We start from the raw sequence: 21,317 nt of genomic DNA on the forward strand, positions 1-21,317 counted from the left end.
TGGGTTCTATCTATTTGTGAGCTTTGAGACGCATCGATGGCTTAAGGTTAAAACGATATTGTGCCTCGTATTCTAGAATATATGTAGGTAGAGTTTAAAAACTGTCTTGAGTTTTCCTTCCAATCGTAATGCATTAAAAATAAATAGTCTGATACAAGACATCTTCTCCTCCTTCCTAAACATAGTTATTATGTACAATTTTGACGTACATAACGTTCACAGTCCAGCAAAATACTAATAGATATGGCCAATTGGCCAGACTTCTTCGTCGCTTAAGATTAAGGTGTCTGCACAAGTGTCGGTAACAAGAAGGATACTCGTCGAGTAATGCCTTTCTATTACGAATGATCTCATTATGGGCACGAAAGCCTATTTGTAAGAAACTATTTTTGGCTCCAGCAGTCGTATTGGATACACAAGTGGACTAGGAAGCCATGATTTATGGCCTCATGTCGATGGACTCCCGAAGAAAAATGGCTAAGCTGATAAAAAACTACCGAAGGCGTTGAATATGGATTATGATTTATTTTAAGTGTATTTGTCCACATTAAATAAACAAACACGAAGTCGATTTTCTCTTTGTTTTTACATTCTTTAAGTAAACTAGATATTTTTACTATTATTTAGATCAGTGTGCTTACCATGAGTTTAAGTTACGTGTGCTCGCTAGCGACTGCGTAAAAAATGACATTAATTGTATTGTGCAGCGCCCCTAGCGGCTACTTTCAAGAAACAAAATCTCCATAGGGATTTTTGACGTTTTCGCTAGCGAGCACACCTAACGTAAACTCATGGTAGGTACACAGAGTATTACATAATATGTAAGTAAAGTACTTATTTTAAAAATCTATGCAATTGAAGATATTTATTTTACTGACATTGACGCTCATTGCACAAAATTAAATAATTATCATATTAAATAGGTAAAATGTAAGTATCAAGTACTTATTGTTGTTGAATTTTAACTGCAACTAGAATGATATTATTTTATAACAGCATCGGATAAACTTAAAAAAAATTAAAAATTAAATGATGCTTTTAGATTGTGGTAAATTCTATGAAAAATGTTCACATTCTTATTTTATCGTTACGACCGGTGCGTATTTTCCGCCGTAAAAACGATGTTAAAACATCTTTACTGCTGTAATGGACAATGTTAGCGAGTGTAATTGAACCCCAGCCGAAAATATTTCACAAATATTTTTACGACACCTACCGATCAAAGTGTTGTGTGTGACAAAATAACTTCCCTGTCGGTCGTCGACCTGATATTTTAGTGCGATATTTATCACCCGGTGTCTTAAATTGCAAATGAAAGTATTTTTGGCCAACGATGTAACATAAAAGGTGCCGAGAGTGTAGAATTACACATTTTGTATTACGAATTACGAGTATTATTCGCCTTAATGTTGAAAACAATCTATGATCGATAATTAAGTGTTATGTAATTTGATTACAATTCTAAATTACTTAAAACTTAAAAAAAAAAACAGCCAACGCATGTTTACTTAGTTCAATATCTAAGGCAACGTGGTATGTTATTTGTACCTACGTCTTATTGAAGAAACAATATAATTAAGTATTTGGGGTGATTTGTTAGAGTCAATTGCTCCCAAAATGGGTAAACGCAGAGTCCCACATTGCAAATGAGGCAGTCCCCGGACAAAGTGGACAAACACGGGCGCTAACGAAGGACGATGCCATCTGAAGCCAATAAGTCAACGCACCTTAATGAACATGGTGGTACGTTATACTTTAAAGCGATTGGAACATATCAGATTCTTAATATTAATCAACAACGTAGGCGGATCTTAAATTGAATCACAAGACAAACTGTACACACCATCTGAGTACTTGATACTGATTATTTAGAGTACTTCCGGGCTAATGAAAGCGACCTGGTCTTCATTATTCATGGAACATTACAGAAAATAAACTGTCTGGTTAAGTTTTTAGTTACTGAAAGAATAATCTAAGGTAAAATCATCGTTTAGCTACAGGACGTCCACTGTTGAAGATAGGTGTCCCTCAATGATTTCCAGATAGGCTGGTCGGCCTGCAATCTGCATCCAGCGCCTTCCTGCAACCTTTATGAGGTCATTTTGTCCACCTTGTGGGTGGACGTCATGCGCTACGCTTGTCAGTACGTGGTAAGGTAAAATTAAGATTTCTAAACTTACATCTGTCAATATTACCGACAACATAAACGATTACTTCATGTGTTATATTTTACGATAAAAGTCAAAATTAAAAAAATAATACAAGTTACTAATGTCTTAATAAATTTCTCAAATATCCTACATGTTTTAAAATTCAAAATTTAATCGCTACATCGAAAAAAGGATATTGCTAGGGGCGAATGTCTCGAACTGAATTAATTGAACAAAAACAGAGTGGATAAAGTTCATTGAATATAAAAGCGATAAACTACGGAAAACGTTAATTGAATCTTACAAATTGATCGAAGCTTTCAAAGAAAGCATTTTTTTATTTAATGTATAATAACCGCCAATCTATAAAGGTTGCGCGAACACTCATTAGTTTAGTAAATAAATTAAAATTATTATTATAACATTACATTTCAGTTTAAAAAGGTTTTTGAAGTTTTATTTAAAATCAGTTTGTGAAATAATGTGGGTCAACTAACCTCGTGAAATGAATTTATAGAGCTTAAGTATATCGGAAGTAGTGCCTGTTCTAGGCATCGATAGGAATAATCATTTATTGTCTTTTCTGTGTTTTTTGGTTGTTAAAAAGATGTAATACAATTGTTGGGTAAAGAAAGACCATCTTTTGCGTAAGAACTTTTGGTTTTGGTTATGTTTTGGCTAATCAAGGTACAATTCACTCAAACGGACCAAATTTTTTAATGATGACAAAAAGTTGTCCTCTAATGACATAATTAGATCCTGTGCAATCAGCTGAGAGAGAGGAACGTTCTAGAAACGGCTGGAGGGATGACCCTCTTATAGTCAATGATTGTAATTTTTTCTGTGGGCAGTAATTATAAATTACGCGGTTTGATGCGTTGAAAATGGCCAGTGAGTATTTATGGCAGTATTTAGTAGTGCAATTACTTCCTGTTATTTAGAAATCTTGTACTTATCCTTTTCTCCGTAGTTTGATATTACACTTCTTGTGTTGAATCTGACTTAAACCTGTGTGTGTATTTAATTATAATACAGAGTAAAATTGTATCATTAGTACATTGGAAAACGTAATTTACATAATAATTTATCTATTAAAGGGTCATTCATCTTGACAATTTCTTAGTTGATTTGACTAAAAAAAGCAGTTGAGTTATGGGATTTTAGAACGAACACATTAGAAGGAATAATTCAAACTTGAACCATATCCATAAATATTTTCTTTTGTCTAAAGATAACAAGCGTTACATTATTTAAACACGTAAGTATAAATTTCACGCAATAGTAAGAAATTCTTGAAATAAATGTAAATTATATGTGTTTGGTTGTCATTAGTACGAGCCGAAAACGTTGTATCTAGTGCTCTTGTGTAACATGAGTGTCATTTAAAAACGTATTGAGTCTACTAAATGAACGATCGATAGGACTAATATAACTAAACTTGTTAACATAATTAAACGAAACTGAACAAGCAAAATATTATGTAAAAATTCACTGAGCTCCGAAGGTAATGTTGTGTTGAGTGTCATTGTCAGTTAGACGGTTTAATAAGATTCTTGATAAAACTTAAATAGAATTCAAATAAGTAATTTTGTATGTTTATAGATATAAGAAGAACGTTTAACCAAGTAGGTACTATGACTGTTCTGCATTGAATGTATTAACATAAAAAGGAAATATTTAGAATTGGTTGTAGTCTGTCTATTGTGAACAAGAATTTCTGATGGACGCTAAATATAAGGATATTAGCAGAAGTAATGAAGTCTCATGGAAACATTGTTTTAGACAGGTAGGTACTTTCAGAAATTAATACAGTTATTTTTCGCTTAGATAAATGTTTGCCTGCCATGTTAGTATATTAGTTCTTATTTATATTTATTTTGGTCATAATATCTTTTCAGTTCCTTGTGAACAGCATAGCGTTAATGTTCTACTTTATGTTCGGGCTGTCTCTGGGCGCCCCGACAGTCCTCTTGCCGCAGCTGAGGAAGGAAGCGAACTCTACAGAAGCCGTCAGCGAGGACATGGCGTCATGGATCGGTAAAATAGTCATTTATTAACCTTATGCTCATAACTTTCTCTACAGGACACACTATTTTTAGTCCTTGACTTGACCTTCAGCTTTTTTAAATAAATATAAATGTGATCAGTTAATAATTTCTTTATTTCAGCGTCCATTGGCGGATACATGGGAGTGCCGTGGAGTGTGGCTTTACCAATCATCATGTACTATTTTGGCAGAAGGAAGAGCTGCGTTTTCGTCGTTCTTAACACTTTCACTGCATTTATTGTGCTCTACTGCAGTACCGATGCCACTCAGATATTAATCAGTCAAGTTCTGCAAGGAGTTAACGCTGCCTCACAGACCAGTCTCACCGTCATTATAATGACTGAGTACACTTCACCCGAGTATAGAGGAATATTTTGTGCATCAAAAAGTGTGATGATGTTTTTAGGGGTGTGGATAGCAAATGCAATAGGAATGTTCTTTCACTGGCGTAACATTGCAATTTTAGGAATCTCATGTTCAGTTTACAATTTTGTGGCTATAATGATTATGCCCGAATCTCCCTATTGGTTAGTGAGTAAAGAAAGACTTACAGAATGTGTATCATCACATCGCTGGCTTAAAGGTTTTAATGAGAAATCAGATACTGAACTTAATGAGATTTTGGATGATTTCAATGCAAGTAATCATGACAAATACAAAAGTATACCAATTCGATTAAAAAAATGTTACACATCATTATTGCAAGAAGAGGTTTACAAAGCTCTTTTAATAACTTTATTGGTGATAGGCTCGTATTATATGTGTGGAAAAATAGTTTGTGCTGTTTACGCAATAGAAATATTACACAAGATTACGAACAATGAGTCTTCGGCATACTATGGCATGTTAATAATAGATGCTATTACAATATGTGGTATGATGGTAGGTAGTGTTATGTCTAAATTTATTAAGCAAAAAGTTCTATATCTGTCATCTTTCGCTGCGGGCACATGTTCGTTGTATATTATTTGTTTGTATTTGTTTCTAGTGAACTCTTCTTTGATCTCTGAAAATATTTATGTATCTTTGGGTTTATTAATAACATTTTCGCTAACAATAAGTTGTGCAGTTGTTATGGGTCTCTCAATATTTGGGGAGACATTACCACTTAAATCTAGAGGAGTGAGTATTTGTATTGTTTCTGTGTTTGCGAAATTGGGATTAGGAACTGTTCTTAAAATCTCGCCGTATCTCTTCAAAAAAATAGGTAATCATGGAGTTTTTTTGTGTAATGCTATTGGTAGTACAATATTAATAATTTTAATGCTTAAATATTTACCAGAAACTAAAAACAAGACATTGCACGAGATTGCAAATAGTTTTAAATCTAAGGACATAGGCAAGAAATCTGAGAACAGTCAGTTGGTTCGTAAACAAGAAACAGATTAAGTTTTACAATGTTATGTTTAATTCACAGCATTAGCAGCATTTAGCATGCACATGGCATGTGATTCTGTCACCTTTATGACCTCTCTAGTATCTTGCAACAAAATATCGCGCTCCGCGATCCGCCATGCAGTAATATTGAAGGAGAGAATGAAAATTAAGTCATTACGTACTCGGCAGATTGTTTACTTCGGTAGGTGCGATTGAACCCAGGACACCTTTTATATGGTAAATCCAAAGAATTTTAACCATGTAAGATTGAATTTCATGCATCAAAATGAAAGCCTTAAATAAATGCAAATTGAATTTTGAATTTAGTTTTAATATCCTACTGGTCGAAAACGTTGTGGTGCTGGAGTTTAAAATGTGTTGCAAAAGGAACAAAAAGTATTGAGATAAAGTTGTTAATTTTACAGTTTAATAAAAAACACTTCAAAAAAACTTTTGTGGATTCATGGAGAAACGAAAAGAACTACGAGTATACTAAAAATGCGTCAATTTGAAGGATAAAGACAATATTCTTGATAAAATTTAAATATAGGTAGTTTCAAATTAGTAATTCGTATGTTTTAGACAAGTAGGTGCCAATAAGATAAAGTCTATTAATGTATTTAGAGTGCTTGGACTAACAAAGAGTTACTTGTCTTCTATTCGACGCAGTTTGCCTAAACACATTTTCAATGGAAGCTGAGTATAAGGGTCTTAGCACAAATGATGGAGTGTCATGGACGCATTTCTTAAGACAGGTAAAATTTTAAACATTTTTATTTCATAAGCTTTTTCATTATATTATTATTCTTGTGAATTTAGTTTTGTTGGTTTTGTATTTTTTCTGTATGTACCAAATTAATTCGGCTAAGAAGTTAAAGCCATGCTTGATAATCAAATTCTGAAGCTGAGGGAAGAATTCAACATTATTGTAAAAATATTTTATTTTTGTGAATTATTTTCTCTCTTCTTTTTGTGTATTTCATTGCTTTTGTCTTTTCAGTTCCTTGTGAATAGCATAGCGTTAGTGTTTTACTTCATGTTCGGGCTGTCTCTGGGCGCCCCGACAGTCCTCTTGCCGCAGCTGAGGAAGGAAGCGAACTCTACAGAAGCCGTCAGCGAGGACATGGCGTCATGGATCGGTAAAATAGTCATTTATTAACCTTATGCTCATAACTTTCTCTACAGTGGGTCTAGACAAAGTGCAAATTATAATCGCAAACCAGTCGCAAAGTGGTCGAAAAGCCCCTTTTTTGTATGGAGTTTTGACGGATTCGATTTTCGATTCGATCAAAAAGTGCGTTTTGTCTAGGGGGGCTGGACACATTGATTGATTGTTTTTAGTCCTTGACTTGACTTGACCTTTAGCTTTTTTAAATAAATATAAATGTGATCAGTTCATAATTTCTTTATTTCAGCGTCTATTGGCGGTTACATGAGAGTGCCGTGGAGTGTGGCTTTACCAATCATCATGTACTATTTTGGCAGAAGGAAGAGCTGCGTTTTCGTCGTTCTTAACACTTTCACTGCATTTATTGTGCTCTACTGCAGTACCGATGCCACTCAGATATTAATCAGTCAAGTTCTGCAAGGAGTTAATGCTGCCTCACAAACCAGTCTCACCGTCATTATAATGACTGAGTACACTTCACCCGAGTATAGAGGAATATTTTGTGCATCAAAAAGTGTGATGATGTTTTTAGGGGTGTGGATAGCAAATGCAATAGGAATGTTCTTTCACTGGCGTAACATTGCAATTTTAGGAATCTCATGTTCAGTTTACAATTTTGTGGCTATAATGATTATGCCCGAATCTCCCTATTGGTTAGTGAGTAAAGAAAGACTTACAGAATGTGTATCATCACATCGCTGGCTTAAAGGTTTTAATGAGAAATCAGATACTGAACTTAATGAGATTTTGGATGATTTCAATGCAAGTAATCATGACAAATACAAAAGTATACCAATTCGATTAAAAAAATGTTACACATCATTATTGCAAGAAGAGGTTTACAAAGCTCTTTTAATAACTTTATTGGTGATAGGCTCGTATTATATGTGTGGAAAAATAGTTTGTGCTGTTTACGCAATAGAAATATTACACAAGATTACGAACAATGAGTCTTCGGCATACTATGGCATGTTAATAATAGATGCTATTACAATATGTGGTATGATGGTAGGTAGTGTTATGTCTAAATTTATTAAGCAAAAAGTTCTATATCTGTCATCTTTCGCTGCGGGCACATGTTCGTTGTATATTATTTGTTTGTATTTGTTTCTAGTGAACTCTTCTTTGATCTCTGAAAATATTTATGTATCTTTGGGTTTATTAATAACATTTTCGCTAACAATAAGTTGTGCAGTTGTTATGGGTCTCTCAATATTTGGGGAGACATTACCACTTAAATCTAGAGGAGTGAGTATTTGTATTGTTTCTGTGTTTGCGAAATTGGGATTAGGAACTGTTCTTAAAATCTCGCCGTATCTCTTCAAAAAAATAGGTAATCATGGAGTTTTTTTGTGTAATGCTATTGGTAGTACAATATTAATAATTTTAATGCTTAAATATTTACCAGAAACTAAAAACAAGACATTGCACGAGATTGCAAATAGTTTTAAATCTAAGGACATAGGCAAGAAATCTGAGAACAGTCAGTTGGTTCGTAAACAAGAAACAGATTAAGTTTTACAATGTTATGTTTAATTCACAGCATTAGCAGCATTTAGCATGCACATGGCATGTGATTCTGTCACCTTTATGACCTCTCTAGTATCTTGCAACAAAATATCGCGCTCCGCGATCCGCCATGCAGTAATATTGAAGGAGAGAATGAAAATTAAGTCATTACGTACTCGGCAGATTGTTTACTTCGGTAGGTGCGATTGAACCCAGGACACCTTTTATATGGTAAATCCAAAGAATTTTAACCATGTAAGATTGAATTTCATGCATCAAAATGAAAGCCTTAAATAAATGCAAATTGAATTTTGAATTTAGTTTTAATATCCTACTGGTCGAAAACGTTGTGGTGCTGGAGTTTAAAATGTGTTGCAAAAGGAACAAAAAGTATTGAGATAAAGTTGTTAATTTTACAGTTTAATAAAAAACACTTCAAAAAAACTTTTGTGGATTCATGGAGAAACGAAAAGAACTACGAGTATACTAAAAATGCGTCAATTTGAAGGATAAAGACAATATTCTTGATAAAATTTAAATATAGGTAGTTTCAAATTAGTAATTCGTATGTTTTAGACAAGTAGGTGCCAATAAGATAAAGTCTATTAATGTATTTAGAGTGCTTGGACTAACAAAGAGTTACTTGTCTTCTATTCGACGCAGTTTGCCTAAACACATTTTCAATGGAAGCTGAGTATAAGGGTCTTAGCACAAATGATGGAGTGTCATGGACGCATTTCTTAAGACAGGTAAAATTTTAAACATTTTTATTTCATAAGCTTTTTCATTATATTATTATTCTTGTGAATTTAGTTTTGTTGGTTTTGTATTTTTTCTGTATGTACCAAATTAATTCGGCTAAGAAGTTAAAGCCATGCTTGATAATCAAATTCTGAAGCTGAGGGAAGAATTCAACATTATTGTAAAAATATTTTATTTTTGTGAATTATTTTCTCTCTTCTTTTTGTGTATTTCATTGCTTTTGTCTTTTCAGTTCCTTGTGAATAGCATAGCGTTAGTGTTTTACTTCATGTTCGGGCTGTCTCTGGGCGCCCCGACAGTCCTCTTGCCGCAGCTGAGGAAGGAAGCGAACTCTACAGAAGCCGTCAGCGAGGACATGGCGTCATGGATCGGTAAAATAGTCATTTATTAACCTTATGCTCATAACTTTCTCTACAGTGGGTCTAGACAAAGTGCAAATTATAATCGCAAACCAGTCGCAAAGTGGTCGAAAAGCCCCTTTTTTGTATGGAGTTTTGACGGATTCGATTTTCGATTCGATCAAAAAGTGCGTTTTGTCTAGGGGGGCTGGACACATTGATTGATTGTTTTTAGTCCTTGACTTGACTTGACCTTTAGCTTTTTTAAATAAATATAAATGTGATCAGTTCATAATTTCTTTATTTCAGCGTCTATTGGCGGTTACATGAGAGTGCCGTGGAGTGTGGCTTTACCAATCATCATGTACTATTTTGGCAGAAGGAAGAGCTGCGTTTTCGTCGTTCTTAACACTTTCACTGCATTTATTGTGCTCTACTGCAGTACCGATGCCACTCAGATATTAATCAGTCAAGTTCTGCAAGGAGTTAATGCTGCCTCACAAACCAGTCTCACCGTCATTATAATGACTGAGTACACTTCACCCGAGTATAGAGGAATATTTTGTGCATCAAAAAGTGTGATGATGTTTTTAGGGGTGTGGATAGCAAATGCAATAGGAATGTTCTTTCACTGGCGTAACATTGCAATTTTAGGAATCTCATTTTCAGTTTACAATTTTGTGGCTATAATGATTATGCCCGAATCTCCCTATTGGTTAGTGAGTAAAGAAAGACTTACAGAATGTGTATCATCACATCGCTGGCTTAAAGGTTTTAATGAGAAATCAGATACTGAACTTAATGAGATTTTGGATGATTTCAATGCAAGTAATCATGACAAATACAAAAGTATACCAATTCGATTAAAAAAATGTTACACATCATTATTGCAAGAAGAGGTTTACAAAGCTCTTTTAATAACTTTATTGGTGATAGGCTCGTATTATATGTGTGGAAAAATAGTTTGTGCTGTTTACGCAATAGAAATATTACACAAGATTACGAACAATGAGTCTTCGGCATACTATGGCATGTTAATAATAGATGCTATTACAATATGTGGTATGATGGTAGGTAGTGTTATGTCTAAAGGACAATGTTCGTTCTCCATACATTGTTCGCCGTTAGATCAACAGTGCCGAAAAAATACTTTCTAGGTTCTAAATGACACAAATCTTTATGTAAGAACAATTATTCCTGGCGGACCAATTCTATAAACTTATTGATAGCAATATTGTTATCATAACCTCTTACTTACTAGTATTGTATTTTAATATTGTATGCACATCGATTTGGGAGATGTTCTGTATTGTAGTTGTCGCAGCCAAATTGTATTATAATATTGGACGGGTTTTGGAAATAGCTCGGCGTTCCACTTTTATCATTTACTTACTAACATTTTGCACGTAAATAAATAACATGAATCCTATGTTTACTTTCCACTCTTGACATTTAACACGTGACTTACCAAACTAACTATCTCCATGGTTACCGTCTTAGTCTATGCATGACTAGGGATTGAACAACTTTTAATTGAATATTATTAACAATTCTCGATAATTTTTATCGATTGAAAAATATTCGGTATTTGAATCGAAAGGTATATTCAATTTTATCAATATCAAAATATTCAATTTTAATAATAAAATAAATATTATTTACTACCACCTATGAAATGTTCTGAAAATTGCCTAGAGCGCTCCCCCAATCCTGGGTTTTCCCTTTCCAAACTGAGAGGACATCATTTTGGTTCTATCGATACATTATAAAGGTAGGTACTTAATATTTGAAATGTATTGTATTACCAATTTATTGTTATAAGCATTTTGAGTGAATAAAACTTTCAATTCTATTAGAACTTTAGACATTTCTCTCACTTTAAGCGGCATTGGATTTTTCATCGGATTTTGAAACTGTTACAGATATATTAAAGATGATCCCATATTTATGTCATTGTCAATATCAGTATTATGATCACAATTCTTTTTATTTTATTCATGACCTTTTAGACCAGTTGGACACATTAGATAGCTTCTTGTAGTATCGTGCAATATATTTTTAACTTTTAATTAAAATCTAGTCATACTGTAGCAATTTGGACGATTTATTTTATTTACAAGATCGGTATCTTATTGTCTATGATGACCGCAATCAACATCACTATTACGTGGATTCCTAACAATGAAGTACGGCATTGCCTTGTGCCGATTTTACATAGATTTTATCGACACAAATTATGGAACTTCATAGGATATGGAGCAGGCCACGCCCTAAAATGTCCGGATGTCGTCATAGTATTATGGAATACATATAAAAGACTTTTATTATTTCATTTTCTAATCCTCAAGTGTCCATTACAATCTAATTAATATTTATGTATTCAAAAAGTAAGAGATCAATTTTGATACTTTACTGCTGTACCCAGGAATCTGAGGCCGTTTCTGACAATGTCCTTTATTAAGCAAAAAGTTCTATATCTGTCATCTTTCGCTGCGGGCACATGTTCGTTGTATATTATTTGTTTGTATTTGTTTCTAGTGAACTCTTCTTTGATCTCTGAAAATATTTATGTATCTTTGGGTTTATTAATAACATTTTCGCTAACAATAAGTTGTGCAGTTGTTATGGGTCTCTCAATATTTAGGGAGACATTACCACTTAAATCTAGAGGAGTGAGTATTTGTATTGTTTCTGTGTTTGCGAAATTGGGATTAGGAACTGTTCTTAAAATCTCGCCGTATCTCTTCAAAAAAATAGGTAATCATGGAGTTTTTTTGTGTAATGCTATTGGTAGTACAATATTAATAATTTTAATGCTTAAATATTTACCAGAAACTAAAAACAAGACATTGCACGAGATTGCAAATAGTTTTAAATCTAAGGACATAGGCAAGAAATCTGAGAACAGTCAGTTGGCTCGTAAACAAGAAACAGATTAAGTTTTACAATGTTATGTTTAATTCACAGCATTAGCAGCATTGAGCATGCACATGGCATGTGATTCTGTCACCTTTATGACCTCTCTAGTATCTTGCAACAAAATATCGCGCTCCGCGATCCGCCATGCAGTAATATTGAAGGAGAGAATGAAAATTAAGTCATTACGTACTCGGCAGATTGTTTACTTCGGTAGGTGCGATTGAACCCAGGACACCTTTTATATGGTAAATTCAAAGAATGTTAACCATGTAAGATTGAATTTCATGCATCAAAATGAAAGCCTTAAATAAATGTAAATTGAATTGTGAATTTAGTTTTAATTTTCTACTGGCCGAAAACGTTGTGGTACTGGAGTTTAAAATGTGTTGCAAAAGGAACAAAAAAGTATTGAGATAAATTTGATAATTTTACAGTTAATATAAGACACTTAAAAAAAACCTTTTGTGGATTCATGGAGAAACGAAAAGAACTACGAGTATACTAAAAATGCGTCAAATTGAAGGATAAAGACAATATTCTTGATAAAATTTAAATATAGGTAGTTTAAAATTAGTAATTCGTATGTTTTAGGTAAGTAGGTGCCAATAAGATAAAGTCTATTAATGTATTTAGAGTGCTTAGACTAAGAAAGAATTACTTCTATTCGACGCAGTTTGCCTAAACACATTTTCAATGGAAGCTGAGTATAAGGGTCTTAGCACAAATGATGGAGTTTCATGGACACATTTCTTAAGACAGGTAAAATTTTAAACATTTTTGTTCCATAAGCTTTTTCATGATATTATGCTTGTGAGTTTAGTTTTGTTGGTTTTGTGTTTTTTCTGTATGTGCCAAACTAATTCGGCTAAGAAGTTAAAGCCATCTTCTTCTTTTCGTGTCGAAAACAAACCTACACAGTGTCAGCCCAAAACTCCGCCACAAGAGTGGCGTTGTCAGTTAAAGCCATGCTTGATAATCAAATTCCGAAACTGAGAGAAGAATTCAACATTATTGTAAAAATATTTTATTTTTGTGAATTATTTTCTCTCTTCTTTTTGTGTATTTCATTGCTTTTGTCTTTTCAGTTCCTTGTGAATAGTATAGCGTTAATGTTCTACTTCATGTTCGGGCTGTCTCTGGGCGCCCCGACAGTCCTCTTGCCGCAGCTGAGGAAGGAAGCGAACTCTACAGAAGCCGCCAGCGAGGACATGGCGTCATGGATCGGTAAAATAGTCATTTATTAACCTTATGCACATAACTTTCTCTACAGGACACATTGATTGATTGTTTTTAGTCCTTGACTTGACTTGACCTTCAGCTTTTTTAAATAAATTTAAATGTGATCAGTTCATAATTTCTTTATTTCAGCGTCCATTGGCGGATACATGGGAGTGCCGTGGAGTGTGGCTTTACCAATTATCATGTACTATTTTGGCAGAAGGAAGAGCTGCGTTTTCGTCGTTCTTAACACTTTCACTGCATTTATTGTGCTCTACTGCAGTACCGATGCCACTCAGATATTAATCAGTCAAGTTCTGCAAGGAGTTAACGCTGCCTCACAGACCAGTCTCACCGTTATTATAATGACTGAGTACACTTCACCCGAGTATAGAGGAGTATTTTGTACGACAAAAAGTGTGATGATGTATTTAGGGGTGTGGGTAGCAAATGCAATAGGGATGTTTTTTCATTGGAGTAACATCGCAGTTTTGGGAATCGCATGTTCGGTTTACAATTTTGTTGCTATACTGATTATGCCCGAATCCCCGTATTGGTTAGTCAGTCAAGAAAAAATTACAGAATGTGTATCGTCCCATCGCTGGTTAAAAGGTTTTAATAAGAAATCAGACACTGAACTTAATGATATTTTGAATAATAACACAAAGAAATCTAATAGGAAATACAAAAGTATATCTTCTCGGCTAAAGAATTGTTACGTATCTTTATTGCAAGAAGAGGTATATAAAGCTCTTTTAATATCTTTATTAGTAGTAGGCTCTTGCTTTATGAGTGGAAAAATGGTTTGTGCTGTTTATGCAATAGAAATACTACACAAGATAACAAAAAATGAATCTACGGCATATTATGGTATGTTAATAATAGATGCTATTACAATATGTGGTATGATGGTAGGTAGTGTTATGTCTAAATTTATTAAAAAGTTTTATTGCTATGGTCTCTGACTGCAGGAACGTCTGCTTTGTATATTATTTGTTTGTATTTATATTTAGTAAACTCTTCTTTAATCTTTGAGAATACTTATGTTTCATTAGGTTTGTTAATAATATTTTCATTGACTATAAGTTGTGGGGCAGTTATGGCTTTATCAATATTTGGAGAGACATTACCTCTTAAATGTAGAGGATTGAGTGTGTGTATTGTTTCTATGTTCGCGAAAACGGGATTAGGAACTGTTCTCAAAATTTCACCAATACTTTTTAAACATTTCGGTAATCATGGGTGTTTTTTGTGTTATGCGATTGTTAGCACAGTATTGATAATTTTAATGCTTAAATTTTTACCAGAAACTAAAAACAAGACATTGCATGAGATTGCAAATAGTTTTAAAACTAAGGACATAGGAAAGAAATCGGAGAGCAGCCAGTTACAACAAGGATGAATACTGAAATCAATCAGTTGGTACACAGAGACAAAATATAGGAGAATGCATTTATTTGGGATACAATAAAAGGGTCTTTGGGTATCAAATCAAATCAAATAGTTTCTTCAGTGCATAGTGCTCTTTCTAGGGCGTTTATATAACTTTGTTATACCTACATATTGTTTGGATTACTACAATACAAGTGTACTATGTACTCATAGGTAGGTACACCTTCACCTAGATCCAGCCGAAATGATTATATTAAATTAATTGTCTAACTCAAATTGTTTTTACGAATTTGGTGTCCAGGTAATCAGGTATCGGTCTGTAATATATCTGGGGTCAGTATATTAGACAGGAGTATATTCTCTGGGGTCAGTAAATCTTAGTATAGTTGAGAAGTAAAAAACAGTTACTAGTATTTTACATGGCTGTAACTCGCCTTAAATAAATAAATTAAAAAAATGTACTCAACAGGCATGAAATAAAAATATGTACTTGTATGTCTTTATTTACGTGAACTTGTTTAATTAGTAGGTACTTATAAACCGTCAATTTTTTCTCATAAAGAACTAATATTGATAACGTCGCTATTTTTTTGTCGCTCCAAAGTGCCCGACGAGAAAGGAATCACTACATAGTATAAAATAAAGTCGCTTCGCTAGGTACTGTATGCTTAAATCTTTAAAACTACGCAATGGATTTGATGTATTTTTAGTAGATAGAGTGATTGAAGAAGAAGGTTTTTAGGTAGGTATAATACATGTACCTGTGCGAAGCAGGGGTGGATTGCTAGTCAAATATACATTGTTATATAGTTTTCATTTATAAATACACGATGTTACTTTGCATTCTTGCCATATTTACAGAAATAACTTACTGACACTTAACACAAATCAGTAAAAAAAGAATGTCCTAAAATTTAATTTTTTAATCTTGAGTAATTTATTTTATCGGCAATCTGAAACACACCACTAATTATTGCAACGCATGCACATCACTTGTTGGCGATGGCGACGGAGACTCTTTTCACTTTTTATTATTGTATTTTTTAAATCTAAATGTTTTTACAATGTCTCTTACTACTAAAAGTACCTAAATCGTTCTGTCGCGGGAAAATAACAAAAAAAAATGTCACAGTGTATACATACTAGCGGCCCGCCCCGGCTTTGCACGGGTAGATATAATAGATATTTGAAAATTATAAATTAAATCTCTCGTATACTTGTACAATGTCACCGGAAAATAACAAGAACTGCAAATTTATAAATTTCCTAATTTTATCTTACCATTTCTCACCCTTATGTTACGACGATACCATAACGAATTTAAAAGGAGATTGTGTCACAGTGTACAAAAGTTTTTTGTTATGTATAGTTATCTTAATTAAGAATAATTTAATCAATTAGAAGAAGAAAAAAAAACGCTTGCATTTGACGTTCTCATCGACGATTCAACGCGATAAAAACAATCGAGTTCAGGCGTCTCCTCTAGTACGCAGTATAACAATGGACGCAAAATACACACTTATTGGGAAACAGAATTATAGATTACCTGTTTTAGGACGACAGGTGAGCTAGACCTACTTATTTGCCGTATCGTATGAATACTGAATAGGTTTCAGTTTCTTTACCAAAAACAGAAGCTAAATGAAACATGTTATTTTTAATTGACAACTTACTGTTCAGAATCAAAGTACCTATAGGTATCGTGAAAATTTTGAAGAGATTTATGAAAGTTAGGGCAATGTATTGTTTTAAAAATGACCTTACTGTTTTTTATTATTACGTTAATTTCTGAGATTGTAATTTACAGTTAAGTTTCACGTTTCTTTAATAGATATAAAATTATACTAAAACATCAAAACGCAAAATATTGTGTAGATTTCTGATAGATTTTTGGACCATTGATAGTAAAAAAAGGGTTTTCGCAAACTGCTTTTGACGTGACATTATTATACGATTTTATAACTGTCAATACGTTTTTAGTTGCTAGTGTGTCTGTCAGTATGCGTGTATTCCTTCATGCTGGGACTGAGCTTCGGGAGTCCCACGGTGGCCGTGGCCCAGCTGAGGGCAAGGGCGAACTCAACCGACGCAGTCAGCAGGGAAATGGGCTCTTGGATAGGCAAGTGTTCATTCAACCTCTCCTTTTATTCGTTTTTGTGATACAAATCCATGCAGTTCCTTTTTAAAATATAACTTATCAGATTAAAAATTATTACATCTTTAAAATATGGTACTTTAGCAAATTTGGAACAATAAAATAAATAGAAACGAGATTTCATGAACTGGAAAAAATACGAAAAATTTAATCCAAAAATTGTTTTCATTCAAGCAGGGGCGATACCCACCTTTCTATACTTTTTTGTTGATGTGTATACCTAGGTATAAGTTAGAACAGTATTACCTACTCAATACTATGTTTATCTTTGATTGTTTTGTTTTGTTTTCCAGCATCTGCATCCGGCTTTGTCGCAATCCCGACGGTGGTCATCTCGGTCATCGTTGTACATCACTTCGGGCGCAAAAAAGTTTATAACTACGCGACTGTAGTTAGTTTCGTGTGCTTTACAATACTCTATTGTAGTAAAAATGCTACGGATCTTCTTGTAAGCAGATTATTCTGCGGAGTTCAAAGTGGCTTGTTGTTGTCAACGTTCCTAATGGTCATGACCGAGAGCATGAAGCCAAGATAAAATATAGGGGTTTATTTTTTGCCTTAAAATCAGCTTCAATTTATTGGGGTGTCTGGTGTTCCAATACGATAGGAACATTCTGTCCTTACAATTACATTGGAATAGTTGGGATGTCATGTTCAGTAATTAACTTTTTCATAACATTTGTCATACCAGAAACTCCATTCTGGCTTGCATCAAGGGGCAGATATGAAGAATGCGCAGCAGCACACCGATGGTTGAAGGGGGCGAACGAGGATGCCGAGAAAGAGTTGAAAGCGATTATTGATAGTTTCCAACAAGATGGCATAGTGTCAATACAAACACGCAAATCTCTGTTAACTACAGTTAAAGAATATTGGACGATAATATGTCAACCATCATTTTATAAACCTGTCTCTATAGGCTTCATAATTGAAATGATGTGTGTAGCTACAGGAAAATTGGTTTTTTCTATGTATGCAATTGAAATAATAGGAAAAGTTACAAAAAATAAAACTACAGCTCACTATTTTATGTTGATATTGGATGGATTTAGTGTGTTAGGCATGTATATGGGCTGTGTCTTAGCAAAACGCTTAAAAAGAAGAACTATGTTGTTATGTTCATCAACATTATCAGCAATACTAATGTTTGCTGTGTCATTTTATTTGTATTTGGTTAAATTCAAAATAATGTCTGAAAATAACATATTATTTTTAAGTATATTGGTTTTATATTCGTTAATTACATGTTGTGGCCCCATGCTTTTGTTTAGCGTTATTTGTGGCGAATTGTTTCCATTAAAAGGTAGAAGTTTTGGAGTGATATTATCAGGTGTGATTAATAGTGCACTTTTTGGATTAAGTATGAAATTTACACCGTATTTACTTTGGGCTATCAATACTGAAAATACTTTTCTATTTTTTGCAATTTTTTCTACCGCATGCATTATTTTAGAATATAAGTATCTGCCAGAAACTAAAGATAAAACATTAAATGAAATTGCGGCCCTATTTCAATAAACACAACTCTATAAAATGTTACATCGATAACTAAATCATGTGTTGGCAACATTAATTAAAAGCTTTTTTTTACTATTAGCAACTAGTCTACTAGTACTAAGAGAGATAGAAAGATTCGTCTTGTCTTTGTGCTATTAACGTAAGTGATATTTATTTAAAGTCGTCAATAAATTGTATAATTTACCAGCGCCTATACATGCAATGGAACGACAGGGATTTGGAAGAACAGGAGAATTACCAAGAAAACTTAAGTCAGATTGATGAAATGCCTTGTGTTCCCAATCTTTCTATATGGAGCTGAAACTTGTTCTCTGAGACTGCAGGATAGACGCTATCTTACTGAGTCCACGATGATCCAGTGTACTCGCAACGCCTCAGCGTCAAAATTGGCAGGAGAGCTGCCTTCGAAAATGACATCTAACACCCCAACGTGTGCCTCGTCAATGCAACCATGACCAATCTGACAAGAGTGTCCGACAAAGAAGACGATAATTTCATGATAAAGTCATCCTGCTTTTCACATAATATTATGACTGAATTAATTTTTTATGCAAAAAAAACTTGGATTAAAAAAAATTGTTTCTTTTCTGATTTACTACAGAGATGCGTATGAATCGTAAGAGTAGTTTAAGTATACGTTTTGACTGCGATTCTTAATGCCGAAAATCGGAACCACGAACTCTACTAAAATACTAGTATATTTCTGAAACCATGCACGGAATGTGAAGTCCTAAATATTATTATATCTTTGAATAGCACAAAATCAGTAGGAATAGATCACCTCTCCACGCCCATACTTAAAGCGTGTGCCAAATATCTAGCGCCAATACTAGTGCATCTGATAAATTTATCATTTGAGCAAGGTTTATTTCCAGAGTCACTTAAACACTCCATTGTCAAACCATTGTTTAAAAAGAATGACAAACGGGATGTAAATAACTATCGGCCTATAACTCTTGTTCCTATTCTTTCAAAAATTTTTGAAAAGGCTATGAAAGTTAGGATCACAAACTTTCTGGATAAACATAATATCATAGCCAAGGAGCAGAATGGGTTTCAGAAACATAAATCTACAACTCTCGCAGGATACAGACTGATGTGTAGCGTTACCAATTTTATAGATAGCAAAGTGCCAGTTACATCTATATTCTTTGACCTTAGCAAGGCATTCGATCGAGTTGACCACAAAATCCTCCTCGACAAATGCGAAAAATATGGCATTAGAGGACCTGCGCTCAACTGGATCAGGAGTTACCTTGCAGACAGAACGCAATGCGTACAGGTCACAAAAATTAATCAGAGTAACGAGGCGATTGACTATAGGTCATCCTTTCAACAAAATAAATTGGGCATTCCTCAGGGAAGCGTCCTGGGACCCTTGTTGTTTCTTTTATATGTAAACGACTTACCGAAGGCTACCCGTTTTGAAACTATCTTGTTTGCAGATGATATTTCACTTGTTATACCAAATAATGAGAAAGGGGTGAGCTACGAAGCATCGATTAATAAATCAATAGTTAATGTAGATAACTGGTTAAGACAGAATAATCTCTTAATTAACGCCTCAAAAACTAAATACATTCAGTTTCATAACGTCAAAAGTAAAAGCATAAACTTAAACTTAAAGTGCCGAGAACAAGTTATAGATGAAGTCCATGAGACGAAATTTTTGGGTATTACACTAGATCGCCATTGCAATTGGAAAAGTCATGTTCAGGGTATATGTAAGAAGTTAAGCCGTTTCGTATTTGCTCTGTATCGTCTAAGAAATACAACAAATGAAAAGACTGCCATCATGGCATACCATGGTTATGTATCATCAGTGTTGAGATATGGAATAATTTTGTGGGGAAACTTAACAGATGTGCAAAAGGTGTTTATTGCTCAAAAAAAATGGGTGCGAGCCATAAGTGGCATTGGGCCACGTGAAAGCTGCAGGCCTATGTTTAAGAAATACAACTTACTTACAGTGACAGCCATGTATATCTTTGAAATAGGAACTTTCATAAGGCATAACATGTCATTCTTTAAAACGGAAACTCATATACAGAGGCTACGACCGAGAGACCCGCACAAACTAATGTTGCCACAACATAATAGTACTCTCCATAATAACAACTGTTATATAATGCCCATTCGCGTATATAATAGAATCCCCTTAGAAATTAGACAATTACCTACTACTTTGTTTTTACGTAAATTAAAACGCTGGCTTGTTGGAGAGTGCTTTTATGACATGAAAGAATATTTTGACTTAAATAAACAATGTAAATGAATGTGTACCTGACAAGCATGTAATATTATTATGATTTTATTAATGGACATCTTTTTAATTTATTTAATGTGACATTTTTGTTAAGTTTTTGCATGCTGACATTCGGTAGAGCACGCATGCACTTACAAACTGCTTTATGTATAATTTGAACAAAATGTACCGTGTCTCTTACGCAAATAAATGATTTCTATTCTATTCTTCTATTCTACTAATATGATTTACCTGAATTCCGAATGCACGGAATCCGGATAACTCTAGCCCGAATGCATGCTATCTTGAATCACCGTACTTTTAGTTATTTACGAGTTTATTTAGTTACTGTGCTCTACATAAAAACCGGGGGATCTTCCAATTTGTGGCAGTTATCTGTGCTGGCAATTAAATACCATTTTTGTGCACATTATATCAGAATTTGGAGTAGGTACCTACTAGTAGGTAACAACTTCTCAACAGTAGGTACGTTAATAAGAATCAAATCATATAGGGGCA

At 33.9% G+C, this 21,317-nt stretch overlaps 3 protein-coding genes across 3 annotated transcripts; all 3 read left to right on the forward strand.

The window, feature by feature from the left end:
- The first annotated feature begins 3,833 nt into the window (after positions 1-3,833).
- Positions 3,834-5,861, forward strand: LOC135076441 (facilitated trehalose transporter Tret1-like). The gene is made up of 3 exons (XM_063970907.1): positions 3,834-3,936; positions 4,049-4,187; positions 4,319-5,861. The coding sequence occupies exons 1-3, from the start codon at positions 3,871-3,873 to the stop codon at positions 5,584-5,586; spliced, it is 1,473 nt and encodes a 490-aa protein (XP_063826977.1). The 5' UTR covers positions 3,834-3,870; the 3' UTR covers positions 5,587-5,861.
- Positions 5,862-12,944: 7,083 nt separating this feature from the next.
- On the forward strand, positions 12,945-14,972 carry LOC135076442 (facilitated trehalose transporter Tret1-like). Its single transcript, XM_063970908.1, has 3 exons — positions 12,945-13,029; positions 13,356-13,494; positions 13,639-14,972. The coding sequence occupies exons 1-3, from the start codon at positions 12,964-12,966 to the stop codon at positions 14,451-14,453; spliced, it is 1,020 nt and encodes a 339-aa protein (XP_063826978.1). The 5' UTR covers positions 12,945-12,963; the 3' UTR covers positions 14,454-14,972.
- A 1,386-nt stretch (positions 14,973-16,358) lies between these two features.
- On the forward strand, positions 16,359-18,385 carry LOC135076444 (uncharacterized). The gene is made up of 4 exons (XM_063970909.1): positions 16,359-16,443; positions 16,861-16,999; positions 17,329-17,426; positions 17,727-18,385. The coding sequence occupies exons 1-4, from the start codon at positions 16,381-16,383 to the stop codon at positions 17,790-17,792; spliced, it is 366 nt and encodes a 121-aa protein (XP_063826979.1). The 5' UTR covers positions 16,359-16,380; the 3' UTR covers positions 17,793-18,385.
- The last annotated feature ends 2,932 nt before the right edge of the window (positions 18,386-21,317 follow it).

This window comes from Ostrinia nubilalis, chromosome 12 (assembly GCF_963855985.1).
Source record: "Ostrinia nubilalis chromosome 12, ilOstNubi1.1, whole genome shotgun sequence".
Lineage (NCBI taxonomy): Eukaryota > Metazoa > Arthropoda > Insecta > Lepidoptera > Crambidae > Ostrinia > Ostrinia nubilalis.